Source organism: Gekko japonicus, unplaced genomic scaffold (genome assembly GCF_001447785.1).
Source record: "Gekko japonicus isolate JY-2015 unplaced genomic scaffold, Gekko_japonicus_V1.1 scaffold1450, whole genome shotgun sequence".
In the NCBI taxonomy this organism is placed as follows: Eukaryota; Metazoa; Chordata; class Lepidosauria; order Squamata; family Gekkonidae; genus Gekko; species Gekko japonicus.
The window spans coordinates 129,611-144,917 of record NW_015163132.1 but is presented as its reverse complement, the minus strand read 5'-3'; the positions used below and the strand labels follow the sequence as shown (position 1 = coordinate 144,917).

The 15,307-nt window shown below is 39.9% G+C and overlaps 1 protein-coding gene across 1 annotated transcript in view; it reads right to left on the bottom strand.

Annotated features, from left to right (window-relative positions):
* The window catches only part of EPHA3 (EPH receptor A3), a 306,093-nt gene extending 293,726 nt beyond the window's left edge, over positions 1-12,367 (bottom strand). The window contains exon 1 of the mRNA XM_015406944.1: positions 12,273-12,367. Coding sequence (XP_015262430.1) covers positions 12,273-12,363 — 91 coding nt within the window. The 5' untranslated portion in view covers positions 12,364-12,367. The remainder of the gene's footprint in view (positions 1-12,272) is intronic.
* Between the last annotated feature and the right edge of the window lie 2,940 nt (positions 12,368-15,307).

Genomic DNA, 15,307 nt, shown 5'->3' with positions numbered 1-15,307 from the left:
CTCTTTCCTTGTGTGAAACAGACTCAGATAAACACTAATGTTAACTCTAGTGGTCTTCCTCACCCAGTCTGCTCCTACTCTCTAAAATTATCCACCTCCTGCTCCACTAACTTACTGTTCTAATACAGAAACATCATATTTCACAACATTTTTTTACCTCTCTGAAAGTCCAAAAACAATATGTGTACATAGATTCCCCAGAGGATTCTTTGGTTTTCTTTCACCAGTGAGCAGGTGTTTGCTGCCCTATTTCATTTCCTTCATAACTCAAAAACACCCTAAGCTCAACTTCTGCTTCCAAAGTGGTTGTTTCCTAAGTCTCTCTCCCATGGAACTGACTAAAGCACTTCCAGGTGGCTTTAACTGGACCCAAAGTTCAGCATGTTCAGCACTGTCGTCCATGGATTGTTTCAACCAGGGCTCACAAATGGACAGGAACTGCTACTAAACCAATGGGTTGTGCCCTTTGGACATAAGAACATAAGAAGAACCATGCTGGATCAGACCAAAGGCCCATCAAGTCCACTATTCTGTTCACACAGTGGCCAACAAGCTAGCGCCAGGAAGCCCATAAACATGACGACTGCAAGAGCATTATCCTGCCTGTGGTCCCCAGCCACTGATTTAAAGAGGCATACTACTTCTGGTACTGGAGGGAGTAGATATCAATATCTAAGAAACATGATAGCCCAATCATCCACGAATTTGTCCACTCTCCTTTAAAGCCTGCCAAGTTGGGGGCCATGACCATATCCTGTGGCAGCGAGTTCCACAAATTAATTATATGCTGTATGAAGAAATATTTCTGTCTTTCTGTCCTGAAACTCCCACCCATCAGCTTCAGTGCATGACCCCAAGTTCTAGCATTATGAGAGAGGGAGAAGAGTTTCTTCCTGTCCACTCTCTCCATGTCATGCATAATTTTATAAGCCTCTGTCATGCCTCCCCTTACTAGACTTTTTTTCTCTAGGGTAAGAGCCCTAGGTGTTTTAACTGATCCTCAAAGGGCAGCTGCTCTAGTCCCCTGATCATTCTGTTTGCTCTTTTCTGCACCTTTTAAAGCTCTACCATATCCCTTTTCAGGTTTAATGACCAGACTGTACACAACATTCCAAGTGAATTTGTATTCCTGTGGTCTTGAAGGGAAGGCAGGAGATATTCTAGAAGTGCGATAACCAACCACAAGTTTTGAACACTACCATGTAAGCAGTTTACAGTGCAATCCTAAAAACATTTTCCTGAGAGTAAGCCACACCGAACAGACCTGAGCATGACTGCTTGGGATGGCTGTCTTAAGGGTAGGGTTGCCAACTGCAGGATGTGAAATTCCTGAAGATTTGGAGGTTGGAACCTGGGGGGGACATGGGGTTTGGTCAGGGGAGGGACCACGGCATGGTACAATGCCATACAGTCCACCCACCAAAGCATTCATTTTCTCTAGGGGAAATGATCTCTGTACTTTGGAGATCAGTTATAATTCCAGATCTCCAGGCCCCACTTGGAAGTTGGCATCCCTACTTAAGGGCCCAACTAGATGATACAAAGAAAACTATGCTTATGTATTTCATAATTTTCAACAGAAACAGAGACCACGTGGAACCCCAATTTCACCATGGGCATAAAGGAAAAAGGAATGCTTAATTATTTCACCATCTGAAACTGCCCCCTATGCTGTAATGACCCTTGGAAGCTTTAAAAAAAAGAGTTGTGTTTTTTCTCCCTTTCCAACATTAATAAGAGCATAGGAAGGAATGGTGGTTTTGACTTGAGAAATCATGCAGAAGAGTTAAAGTTCTAATACAAACACACAACACACACACACAACAAGCAAAGCCCAAACTGAGGCCCAGATGGCTGCTATTTGTATTTAAAAATTGCTGGAAAGATCCCATTACAAAGGTTCCAGAGTATGATTTAGTTGTATCTTAGCTATACGGCAGAATCTCCCACAGTAAGAAACTCGAAAGCTGAAGCAGGAATAAAGCGATCTTCACATTTCTGGAAAATAGCAATGCCAGCCACGATTCTGTTTCCGTGTGTTGTGGGGGTGGACATTTTGAAGACATTAGACTCTGTTATTCAAAATAAGAATCCTTTTCTAAAAAATGTTTACAATTTGTAAAGATGGCAAAAATCTGTTGAATGTGGGAGACTTAATGGAACATGAATTTAGAAGGAGGCAGAATATTCACAGATAAAGAAAATAGTAGAACACATTTTTAAAAACATTAATAAGCACAGGATATTTCTGTAAATCCCACACAAGATAACAAGATAACCACAGTCAAGCAAAATGGATTTAAGATCCTGAGCATACTTCTTCCCCCAACTGATCAAATTTGGGTAACAATATCAAAACAGAGTACTCAAGTCTTTGGTAACCCAATAGGAAGTGAAAAACTCTAATGTTATATTTCTCTGCAGAAAAATTTTCTTGGTATTTGAACACAGCAAAAGACCAAGAAGAAATAATGTTTCTGCAGAGAAATAGAACATCAGAGTTTTTCACTTCCTATTGGGTTACCAAAGACTTGAGTACTCTGTTTTGATATTGTTTGATCAGTTGGGGGAAGAAGTATGCTTCTTACACCCAAGCACTGATTACTCTAAATATTTTTTGCACTCCGGTATAAATACTGCAAAGTATTCTATGATTATTACTTAAGCAGGATGGGAAAGCTGCTGTCATTTTCCTTCTTCACCAACAATACCCTAGAAAAATATTAAGTACATGTTTAAAAAGCTCAATTTACAGATTTCCCAAAAAAATCCTAAACTTGAAGAGATTTGGAATAATATATTTAATAGTATGGATAATATTTAAACATTTAAACCAATCAGTTCGATGTAAAGATGGTCTCTCTCTCTCTCTGGTGATATACTCTATTGGTGTGGTAGAATTCAGAACAGTATTTTGAGGGGTGGAGTTGCCACTAAACAACTAAGTGCAATGCAGCTGCAGAAAGTTGTCTCGCTTCCTTTGAAACAAATTCTAGCACCAAAGAAAATTTTGAACTGAACACGTTCATAGAGGTTCCTGCAATTAATTTATTTTCAAAATGCATTACAACTGTAAACTGCTGAAGCTTGACTTCTAAACATTAAGCTACAATATTTATCAGTATTACTCCTCTACCATCACAGTGTACAGTCCTTTATGAAAAACAAAGTATCCCACTCTGCACATCACTGGTGGTGCAAGAGTTCTATCACAGAATACTACTCTGCAACTCCTTTACTTCATTGCTAAGCTGCTTTTGTGTCTCTGCTGTTGTGTATTTGGAAGGCCTTTATTTCCCAACATTTTTTTCACACTGCATTAATGGGATTTTCTTTCTCATTCTAACCGTAACAGCAGGATATACAGTAGTTTACACTCTCCCTAATGGATGTCTAAAAGTTTTCACATACAGTGCATCAACTTCAATAACATATTTCCATGTCAAAGAGATGTAGTTTCGTTAATTCTAGCCCAACCTCTTGCAGAGTAAGACCTTTCTAAATTCACTGAAGTCCTAACTTTCCAATATTTTCTGTCAAGCATGATTATCTTGTATTCCTATGCCTTCATTTCTTTTAGTTTCCCATCCAGGACAGGAAGAACAACTTTGGTTTCATACAAGACAGGTGATTCTGGTCAGTAAAGCCAAGGCTTTGGAGGGTATAGTGTTTCTCACATCTGATAGGGGCACAAATATCTTTGATTTCCTTAAGTGTGAGAGTGCTTTACATCAAACTCTTCAGATGGAGAAACAGGTTAACGGCAATTCCAGCTAGGGAAATTCCTGGAGATTTGGGGGGGGGCAGAAGGAGCAGAAGGAATGTGAGGCCATGCAGTCCACCTTTCAAAGCTGCCATTTTTTTTCTGGGGGAGCTGACCTGTCTGGACATCACTTGTAATTCTGGGAGAAATCTAGGCCCTACCTGAACATTGGCAACAGTAGTTAGTGCAGTGGCTAAAAGCGCATTCTCCTATCACATTTAGTAGGGAAATTGGCCTTCTGAAGTAACTCAGTCTATGTAGCCACAGTGATCCACTCTACAGTAATCTTGAGGCTGGACTATTGTAATGTGGGCTGTCATCTGAGATGAGCCAGAAATTTCAAGTAATGCAAATTATTCCAGCTTGCTTGTTTGCCATATGAAATTAACCATGATTTGCATATGGCGTTATTAAACAAATTATTTTAATTCCACTTTACCTAAGTTCCCTAAAATCCAACAATTCTTTTCTTTTTCTCTTTTAGGAATCTGAAGTGTGTTTTGATTCAATTCCGTTTTGATCGAAAAAGACATTTGAAGAAAGAAGGAAGGGAGTTCTACAAAATTTCAGACTTTTATTCTCTAGATGCTCAGAGGAAAGCAGGGTCTTCCCAACTTTTCCACCCTCCTGCTACAGCACTATATAATATAAAAACCACTACAAGTGCTAAAGTTACAAAAGCATACATAGAAGTATTGTAACAGAAAACTACAAAGAGAAATCAAATAAAAAGTATTTCATGAATTTGGGAGGGAGGAGTAATTCACTCCCCATTACAATGTTGTTCACATATTACCGCAGTGTTGAAGACAACCCATTGGCTATTTGTTTCTGGGTTCAATTTATGCTGGAGGTTATGATCTATGAACCCTTTAATGGCCTAGATCCTACATATCTTCAGAACTACCTCTCCTCATATACTTTGCTCATCAGACCATTAATTCACATACTGCAGAGAACACAGGCTAGGTCTGAGGTGTCCTCCCTATGGCCTGTGTAACAGAAACATGTGAGTTGCGGGTTCTCCTCACTTTCCATGGGTGTGATGCCCAGTTAAGATCATGACTGTGGCATATGTGGAAATGGTCTGTAGACTGTATTATTTGATTCACTGGAGAAACCAAAATAATACTTTCCATGGATCATTTCAGGTCAGGAAAATAGCGGGCAGGGGAGAGACACAACACATGCCACAGTTGCTATCTGAATCAAGAACCAAGCAACATGCCCCCATGTAGGCGAATTAGATCAGCATGTGCCTTCTCTAGAGCAGATGCAGAACTCTGATAAATCCTGTGCAGGTCAGGAAGGTCTCCACATTATTAGCATTTCAATGGCAATGGAGAACCACATGAATCAGATGAAGCTTCTACTAGATAAAGGTTTTATGGAAATCCGAAGCTGTTTTAATCTGTGTTATATGTAAATTTTAAGTATTTTATCCAGGTGTATTTAAAAATAAGTCCTTTTTAGGAGAGCAATATGCCTTTAAAAGTCTTAAATTAATGGATAATAACTGTGGCTTTCAATTGATAAGATTTGAGGGGTATCCCTAATACCACTGTAAAATTCTTCAGTTATATTCTGCAACCAAATTTTAGTTCTATATTTCATAAATGCAGTAGAAGAAGAAGAGGAGGAGGAGATTGGATTTATATCCCGCCCGTCAGTTGGAGTCTCAGAGCGGTTTACAAACTCCTTTCCCTTCCCCTCCCCACAACAGACACCCTGTGAGGTGGGTGGGGCTGAGAGAACTCTGACACAAACTGCTCTTTCAGGAACACCTGTACCAGAGCTTGTGACTGACCCAAGGTCACACCAGCAGTTGCAAGTAGAGGAGTGGGGAATCAAACCCGGTTCTCCCAGATTAGAGTCCGCACACTTAACCACTACACCAAACTGGCTCTGGTATGAATGATTCATCCACTTTTTTAAAGTGTGTACTTAAATGTGTGTGTGTGTTTAAAGTCTGTACTGCTAAACCCAAAGGCATCGAAAAGTGCTTTACTCTAATTGGCTTGGGGCCAAAAATTCAATTTTCAAACCATTCATTATTTTGTAAATATCATAAAATTGATATTTCTTCAAGTAAAAATACTAAAGCAGCTTCATTTTGTTGCTGTTTTTCTCCATGGGGCATGGTCAAGTTTGTATTCTGATGAAGCAATAGACATAGCTAATGCCTCTTTTAAAGTCAAGCATTCTCCAAGCCAACTGTGCTCTTGACCTCTGTCTCAGTAATGATCTGATCACAATACCTGTCTATTCAACCCTCTACAACTTTATTTTTAAACTGGCTTTGTATTTTAATCATTAATCAAGTAATGTGTCCAGGTTTGTTCATCCTGATAAATAACTTGGATTTTATACAGGCTAGAACATGGACATATTTCATGAAATTAATCTGTTATTATGTGGAAGTTGGTATCATTGGAATGGGTAACACTTAGTTCCCAGAATGACTGGAGTCTTTTTTTCATGCAATCCATAACTTTATCCCCCTTTTATTCCAAAAGAATTAACATACTAAACTTAACACATTCACTTGGAAATACTTCAGTGACTTCAAATGGGAATGTCTCCCAAGTAAACATACTTAGGAGATGCCTATCAATTTAAATACAAATAAACTGACACAGTTCCTAACCCATGAAACACACTTTTGAGCAGGAAGAAATGTAAAGCATATAAAGCACAGGAATCAGACTTATTTCAAAGATCCTAACATTGTCTACGGAACCTCTCTTAAGCACAATGGGTAGGCCTAGCATTGTGGTCTAAATCTCACAAGCCAGTAGAAATTCAGTACATCAGAACTAACATTCTTTCAAAAGAAAATATGATGGAACTTGGGACGTTCTCTTAAAAGAATTCAGATTCCCCCCCCCCCGGTTAAACTTTTTCTGACTTCTCCATTAATATAGGCTTTTCAGTTCCTCTCAATCTTTTCATTATAAAAGAAAACACTAAATGCAACCAAAAGACACACAATCATATAAATTCGCCTTTATGGTACAAAACCTAGCAAAGTAGTAGGAGCTTTAATTTTAAAATTCGGCTGCCTCTACTCCCACTTTTGCTAACAGCTCTGCAGTGACCCTCGCTGGTGATAAACTCCAGACCGCTGGGTGAAAAAGAAGAAGAAACACCTGCATTTGTTTCTAAACCTTTCACCAAATGACGACTGCACGAACAAGGACAGTTATGCAACTTTCCTTGAAGAAAAGCTGTAAAATTTAGAACAAACCTGGAAATCTGTACATTGATATAAACAACATTATCCCTGCATAGTATTATCTAGGGAGATTATTTTTTAATCCCAACATTTCTGTCAAATACGAACATGAAGATAATATTCATTCATGTCAATCATGCCGTTTTTTTAAAAAAATGCAAGCAGCAACCCATTTTCTGCATGTTTTTGATACTTCTCTACAAGTATTTTTTAAGCGGGGGCAGATAATTTTTTTTATTATTTAAAGATGATCTGTTTCTGAAGTTACACACACTTGAAAAACATGTATCCTAATTATGAATTTCATTATCTATTACCTATTTCTTCCATTAGTAAAAGACTGGGCACCAAAGTTATAGTGAGAATCTTACATTTTGGAATTCTTAACATTTAATGTATGCTTTAAATGTAAAAAGTTGTCATTCACCAGGATTGTTAATCTTACATTAAAAATATGAATATTTAAATAATTAAAATCAACCAATGAACTCTAGCAATTAGAAAAGGGAACGTATACAACATTCCAGTTTTGTAATAATGGATTGTTAAAAATGTCATGGTGGACATTATAAAGCGTACTCATTACTTATTTGTATTATATAATCAAGGATTAAAATATAACGTCTGAATAATAGACACCTTAGCTTTATTGCCATCTAAATTCTGCTTTAAGAATCTAGGAAGGTTGTTTTTTTTCTACTTTCAAGTGTTCCTCTCCCCTCATTTAGACTTCAGTTTGTGCCTTGCTAAAAGAACAGTTGCTTTAAGTTTCTTACACATTAGGTGTTTTAGTATGCCACGCTCTAAAGACACCCAACTTCTTGAAGTGTTGTAAACTTGTTTTATGTGGGGTGACTTAGGGGCCTGGGTTAAACTGGCATCAATAGGGTAGGTGGGGTGGATGGAGCAAGAGCTGGAATTTTAAACATGGTGAGTTAGGAGAGACACTTTCCTTGTTAGTCAGATGATACTTTTAGAGTTCTGTCTTCCATTTTTAAAATATATTTTAATCTACCTCATGCCTTAGGATATTGTGGGGTTAAAGAACTAAGGGTTAAATCCACTGAGAAGTTACCTTGTACAGGCTTATTGAGATTAATGGGAGTTGTATAAAAGCAGTTAACATCTTTCCACTTTAGTGTAGTCTATACAGTAGAACCTCCCAGTAGTGAACTAAAATAATAAATACACCATATCAAACATGAGCTAAAATTGTTTATTCTCTTCTGTATAATTATCAAAAATTGTTTCGTTAAAGAGACATTTGGCATTTTAAAAAATCTATTAAAAATGGCTTCTTACCACAGCTTCTGTTAAATCAGTGAACAAAAGTCAGTGAACAAAATTTGCAATTGTATATCCAGGCATTAGCTACATCGAAAACTACACTGATCCACTTGAAAATGCTGCAGCTGCTGACATCACTAAAAAGTACATTTGTATTTACAAATCAGAAACACTAAAATATGTTTAGTGAGGGGGGGAAGATGTAAAATAACCATTAAATAAACGTCCCAATATGGGGAGAACAAATGATGAAGTCATTTAAGAAAAAACCTCACACACTGTAAACACAGTCTGAAATACTTCTTGCTGTTTATCAAAATGGAGCCTGTTGGTAACCATGAACAGATGTACAATCGTGGTGTCTTTTTGGTAGTTGTGTTCATAAGAAATTCTTTATGCGAGATTTGAGAGGTTAAAAGAAGTTTCCTGTCTGCACAGTCAAAATATTATTGAAGCAATTCAGGTTGTCAGTAAAAGCTTAAACAAATTTGCTGATAATCCTGTTAATGACCTAGGTCAAGTGTTAACTGTTGTGGGTTATAAAACAGTTAAATTAGGGTTGCTGGTACCCTGGGGCAAATAGCATCATTACAAAAATGGATTAGAAAAAAAACAATTAAATTGCAGGGTTATACCACTCATTTGGCCTCTTGATTCCACATGACTAGTTCCGAAAGAAGCTGTTTCACCTTCAATAAGAAATCAGAATCCTCCTAAAATAAAAGTCTACTCCAAACAGATAGAGTGGTGACCTATGAATTTCAATTCTGACTGAAATTTCTGAACATATTAAAAAAATCTATTTAAACCTCAGCATGGAGCAAAATCCATTCATTATTCAGATGTTAATTTATCCTGACATTTTCCTGTTACTGAATAGATGGCTCACACTTCACAACTCTTCTATTTAAAAAAAATTACCCATTTGAGACTGCTTAGAGGAATACACGTCTTTTCTCTCACCCTACCCCCTTGCACCAAATAAGGCTTCTGTGTGATAGATTTCTTTAGAAATAACTTTGAAGGAAATTACCTGTTTCATCACCTCTCTACTTAACAGAAGCTTCAGTGAGATGAATCACGTGCACCATTCCCGTTGCACAAAAAAATGAACACCACGTATTACATATGAACTGACGCTGCTCCTTTATATTAAATCTCAAAATGGCAGTCACTTTTTTATGTAATACCACAGCATGTAAAAAGTGCTGAGAAACAATTTTTGCAAGTATTCTAAAAAATATTAATATAAACCACCATCAACATGTCCCAACTGCATGGTATGACAATGCTTCTTTCCTCAAGCCTACATGAGATAAAAGAGGTTTCTCATGTTTACACAGGACATAAAGAAAGTTAGTTCTTCATAAATATGAAGTAAAACACACAAAGAGCTCCAGACGTATTACCAATATCTCTATCTTACAAGTTAATTGACTACACAGAATCTTTAGAGAAAAATAAATTCAAAGTTCTTTCTGATATCTTTGTGGTAAGTGGGAAAGTGGGTAGGTGTTAAATTAATTCAATTTTTACATTTTGGTTGTAACTATCCCAGTCATGTGTGTCAGAAAATATTTACTATGAAGTTAAAATGTTCAGAAATATTTAATATTAAAGTTGTATTTCTGTTTAGCTGTTACTGAAAAGAGAAAAACTACAAAGTAGTTTTTAAGAATTATTTTGATTTTAGGAAGTTTCAAGAAAACTTTAAGAAAATCAAAGTGTTGCTGTATTTCTTTGTAGATCTTGAATTCCCTAATAACTGCATAAGTATAATTGGTCAAAACTAGTAAGCTGAAAACTAGCAGGTCATGCACAGTAATAAAATTAAAATATGGCCAGAAAGATCATTAACTATATAGAAAATGTGTTTACGTAACTATACTCAAGTAGCATTTTAAAAAATCATGTGCAAATAGTTAAATTGTATAGATTCAGCATATTTTTGTTTCATTTACATTTAAATATGATTTTAAACTGCATGTACACACATACACATATAAAGATAAATAGCATACACACACACATGCACACCTATGTATATAAATACCTTTGAAAGATTAACTATGAAAAGCTGCTGTCTTAACATCTACTTTTTCTAGTAGCTTTTGCAGCTTTCCAGCTCTATTGAATGTGTAACAAGAGAACTGTGCGCATTATCAAGGAGTTCCTCTAAGAATTGCACCCTACTCCGTCCTAACTGGCCTCCATTGATACTCTTCCTTTATTGACCCAAACAAAGGTGTAACATGATTAATACCACAGCTTGCCTATCTGTTACACATGTTCTACTAATTATCCTTCTATTCCATGGGTTACTCATTATTTTTTAAAAAAATCATTAGAAGCCCTGAATACACAATCATAAAAGAAACTCTTTATTCTTTTTAGAATAGACAGAACAATTTCTTTGTGTTGCAGCTGATCTTAAAACATTTTAGCCTTCATCTTTTAATATATTTTCCCTTGACTATGTTTGGTGAATCCACAAAATTTCTCTATCATTGCCTTCCCCCCAACCTTATTTGCACAGTTCTCCAGAGATTCTTGCTTACTAAAAACATAATGAATGGAAATAGCTTGGAATCCAACATTAATCAAACAAGGGCAGGGCTTGGCACAATTGTTTAATACCAGAAGTTCTATTGTCTTTTGAATTTGGGAGGAAAGTGTTCTTGAACAACCTGACACCAGAGGTAGTCAGGGCAATCCTAAACTGAATTACAGCTTTCTACACCCATTGATTTCAGTGGATATAGATTACAACTCTGTTTAGGATTGCACAGTGAATGGTCTCTTCGGCCATAGTGTTACAGGGTACACTTTTTAAAGAAACATCTTAAAACAATTATTTTCAATAAAAGTCCACATCTTTGTATTTGTAGCAATGTAAGCAATATCTCGAAAGCACTAATATGCTAGAAATAAAATCAATTTAAATAGGTATGAAGGGGGGGAAGTGTAATATACCTTAGCTTTTTACAGGTGATCTTTATTAGAAGTAGCAGTTTTTAAATTAAATCTAAGGTCTATGATTAAAGTCCAAAATTAATAATACGTGCAATGTATCTATGAGTTCTCATAACCAAATTTGTAAGGGTGTGGGTCAGCATATATTTATTTTAGTTTTAAATTCTTCTGAAATATTATTCAATGCAATTCCAGATCACAATAATATATGCAGAATCTGTTCATACAACCGAAATTAATAAAGCAGTTAGTGAAACAAGGCACCAATACGAGGTAGGACAGTTTTAGAAGCATTGTCTTGTTTCTCTCCATTTATCCAGTATTTGTTTTTCTTCATACAAATCTGTCCAGCCACGAAACAGTTAAAAATTTATCCGAATTTCGCTCCCCCCCCCCCATGCAAAGGCACCGGGCATCCCTAAAGTGGCTCTTCTTGGCATCACTTTTATGCTAATAGTCCAACCTACACACCCTGCTCATCATCGCCCCCGGACCCGAGTCCTAGCCTCACCCGTTTCTGAAAGGCACCTTATGCAGCCCCCCTGACAGCGGCTATCAAACGCCAGAGTTGAGCCCTTTCTTTTTCCCCACTTACCTGCAGCCTCGCCTTGGCTGCAGTCACACATATCAGGGCGGGTCACGGACTGTCACTGCCAGGATGCCATCTCCCCCCGCCGCGGCAGACACCTCTTCAAAGGCGCCCACCTCCGCTTTTAACTTCGCTTCGCCAAAGAATAACTAACAGTCAGTCAAGTAACACCCGGGAAGCGCTGCCCCTTTTTGCCAGCCTCGATAAGAGCGGAGAACCGATTCCGATCGCCCAGCGCGCTTGTGTCCGACCGCCTTCCCCTCGCCAGATAAAAGGGAACGGTGCGAACCCCTCCAAAATTAGACTGAACCAACTGCGCGGTCCTCGCCGGACCACCTTAAAAAAGAAATCCTGTGGACCAGGTTACCCAACGGGGATGCAGGGAACTTCCAGCGCTCCCGGCTTTTGCTCAAAGTCTCGCTTACCTTCGTTGGTGGGATGGAGAATCAGATCCCCGAAGCAGCCGAGCGCAGCCCCGAGCAGGAGGAGGAGGCGGCGGGAGATGTGACAATCCATGTTGCTGGTGCAGAGGGCAGCGCGAGCTGCATATCTTCCCGGAGCATGCCACTGATGTGAGCGCTCTGATTGCAGGAGAAGTTACCATGCTCCGCTTGCAGGCGGATGTCAAGTTTGACACTGGAGATAAGGAGGAGTCTGCCGAGCTGCCTCGGCTGCCGGCAGGTCGGCCGGCAGCGTGCTGGGTCCTAGCGCTCGCCCGCTGGCGCGTTCATACAAAGCACGAGGAGCGCCGAACGGAGGGAAGGGGAGGTGGGGACGGGAGAGGAGGGGCAATTTAAACAACAACAACAACAGAAAGTGGGGAGAAGGGAGGTGGGGGCCAAGAGATAAGAGCACCGAGGGCCAGGCGGGGCTATTGGATCGAATGCATCTTTTTTTTTCTCTCTCTCTTTTTTTTTAAATCAGCCTTATCCAGAAAGTGACCCAGGGGCGGAGATGGTCTCATCAGCTCTGTATCTCGGCTCCCGGTAAGAAGGAGAGGAAAGGCGGTCTCATCATCCGCAAGCCAAGACGATCGATACTGCGCGCGTTATTTATTTACAAGCACTCCCGAACCACCAGGGACGGAAGCTAGCCACGCACCCGCGGGAATCCGTTTATTTTTAGCGGCCCGGCGGGGCCATCAGGCAGTCTACTCGCCCTCTCCTCCCCATTTCTCCTTCCCCTCGTGGTTGGTCGGGGGGCTAGGCGGTAGCTTTGCAAAGTGCAGCTCAGATACACCAGCTCATTCCTAACGGGCATCTCTCGTCCTCAGATGCTCCATCGGTTCCCATCATCTCCGGATCCCGGGCTGGAATTTAAATCTGAGCGAAGGGATGGGCGGCCGTGTGTCTGTCCCCGCCGGAACATATCCATATCCTTGGCGTTTAAAGATTACTTCTGAGCATATGCTTTGATTAGTCGCTGTTCACACACTTCGTGGCCAACGCGGGGGGACTTGCTTCCCTTCCCTCCCGATCTGGGTTACACACTGTTTTTGGGAAACCGGTTGTCTGAATAGTTTGGTGCCGAAGGGCCAAAGTTTTGAACCCCAGCACAAACCTTCCTGCATACAAAACTCACAATTTCTGCTGATTGATTTACCAATTAAACCCAAATGTGTTGCAGTTTGGATGGAGGAAGGCTGCAAAGGGCCTGCCCACAGGCAGCCTATTGACTGGGTTCTCAGCACAGCACTGACTGTTGACAGGGAGACTGAAGCAATGTGGCTGAATTCAGCTGTGAGGCCAGCTGTGAACCCCTTCTGTACTTACTTTGGTGCTTGGGGGGGGGTCAACAGTGGGAGGGCTTCTAATGTCCTGGCCCCACTGATGGACCTACTGATGGCACCTGGTATTTCTGGCCACTGTGTGACGCACAGTGTTGGACTGGATGGGCCTTTGGCCTGATCCAACATTGGCGTCTCTTATGTTCTTATAATACAAAAAGAACTTAGTTCAGAGTGGGCATATCTTCACCAGGATTGTGCTCAGCCACATGTTATGCATGCCCAGATCTATTCTTTAATGCAACTGGACATTTTTCTTCCATAAGACTTGATTGTGGTAAAATCCCATGCAATCAGTGATATGCTGGAACATGCAGTGACTATACCATTGGAAGCACAACCCAAATTAGGTGACATGCAGTGTCCTTTCTTAGACACAACTATTACAGTTACAGGATGCTTTTCTGTTCTGTTTTTCAGACGGTCTCTCTAGCTCACTGGAAAACTGAACTACCATCAGTGTGGCACCTATTGAGAGCCAGCAAATCACACAAGAAGGCCATTCACTACACAGCACCCAGTCTTTCCTTGCTGTGCTGTGAACTTAGGCTTTGTGGTGGTGCTGCACTTAAAAATAATGATGATACAACAGCCTCCCACCAAGTTCCTGCCAATAAATCATAAAATGACTGCATCTCCACCCTGCCCCATACACACATGCTGTGTTGGCAGTTCCCGAGGGAGCCTTGCTAGAAAAGATGACATAATTCCCAGAAAACCTGGGCCTCTTCCTTAAACACTGCAAGCCATTCCCAGTTTGATACTACCCAGGCACTGTTCTATTCCCAGGTCAAATGCAATTGTGAGCCTGTTATCAGAGCTCAGGTCACTCTGTGGCGGAGATATTATAGAATGTGTCAATCTCACTCCCTTTGCCACAGAGAGCAATTGCAGCCCTTTATGCTCCAGGAACTTGGCAATTTGGAAGCTTAGGATAATAATTCACACCCCAGGAAATCCTTATGGGCCCTTGGAGATGCCCTATGCAAACTAGAGCCTATTACCTCCTCATCTTTCCTATGTACTCTCTGCTGTTATTCTGTCGGCGCTAAGCATTTATTTTGTAGAGCTGATCACCCTCTCATAGTTTCCACTCAGAAAGCATGTTTTTAATAGAATTCATTAAAGGCCTGTGTCTTAAATCCTCTGCTCCATTTATCTAGTCATATAGGCCTCAAATGAAGTCATTCCGAGGGCTGCTACAGGAAAGATAAATGCGGTGCCTGCTGGGATTCATTAGCACTCCTCTATGCGTCTGCCAGTTTGGGGGAAGGGGGGAGTGAGGGATCCAACTTTGGCGAATGTCACAATCCCTCACTCACAGAACCAACTGAGTAGACAATCCCAAGCAGCTCCAGTTGCTCTAGTGTAATAGAGTCACTAAGGCTCGGAGCTGGGAAGTACCTGTTTAAAATCTCCTCTCTTCAATGAACTCACTTGGGCAAGTCATCCGCTCACCTTCAGCTCCTTTCTATGCTTTTGTTTTATCAGAGAATAAACTGGCTTTTCAAGGCTGCCATACATTTTACTGAAATAATATCACTTGGAACACTCAAAAAGTGGTTCATAAACTCCAAATGTAAGTAAGCAACAACTGTATAATAATGATAGGGGTGGGTTACACTCTTCTGTGTTTCGTTGCTTTTGTTCTATGGGTTTTGTTACAAAGCTCCG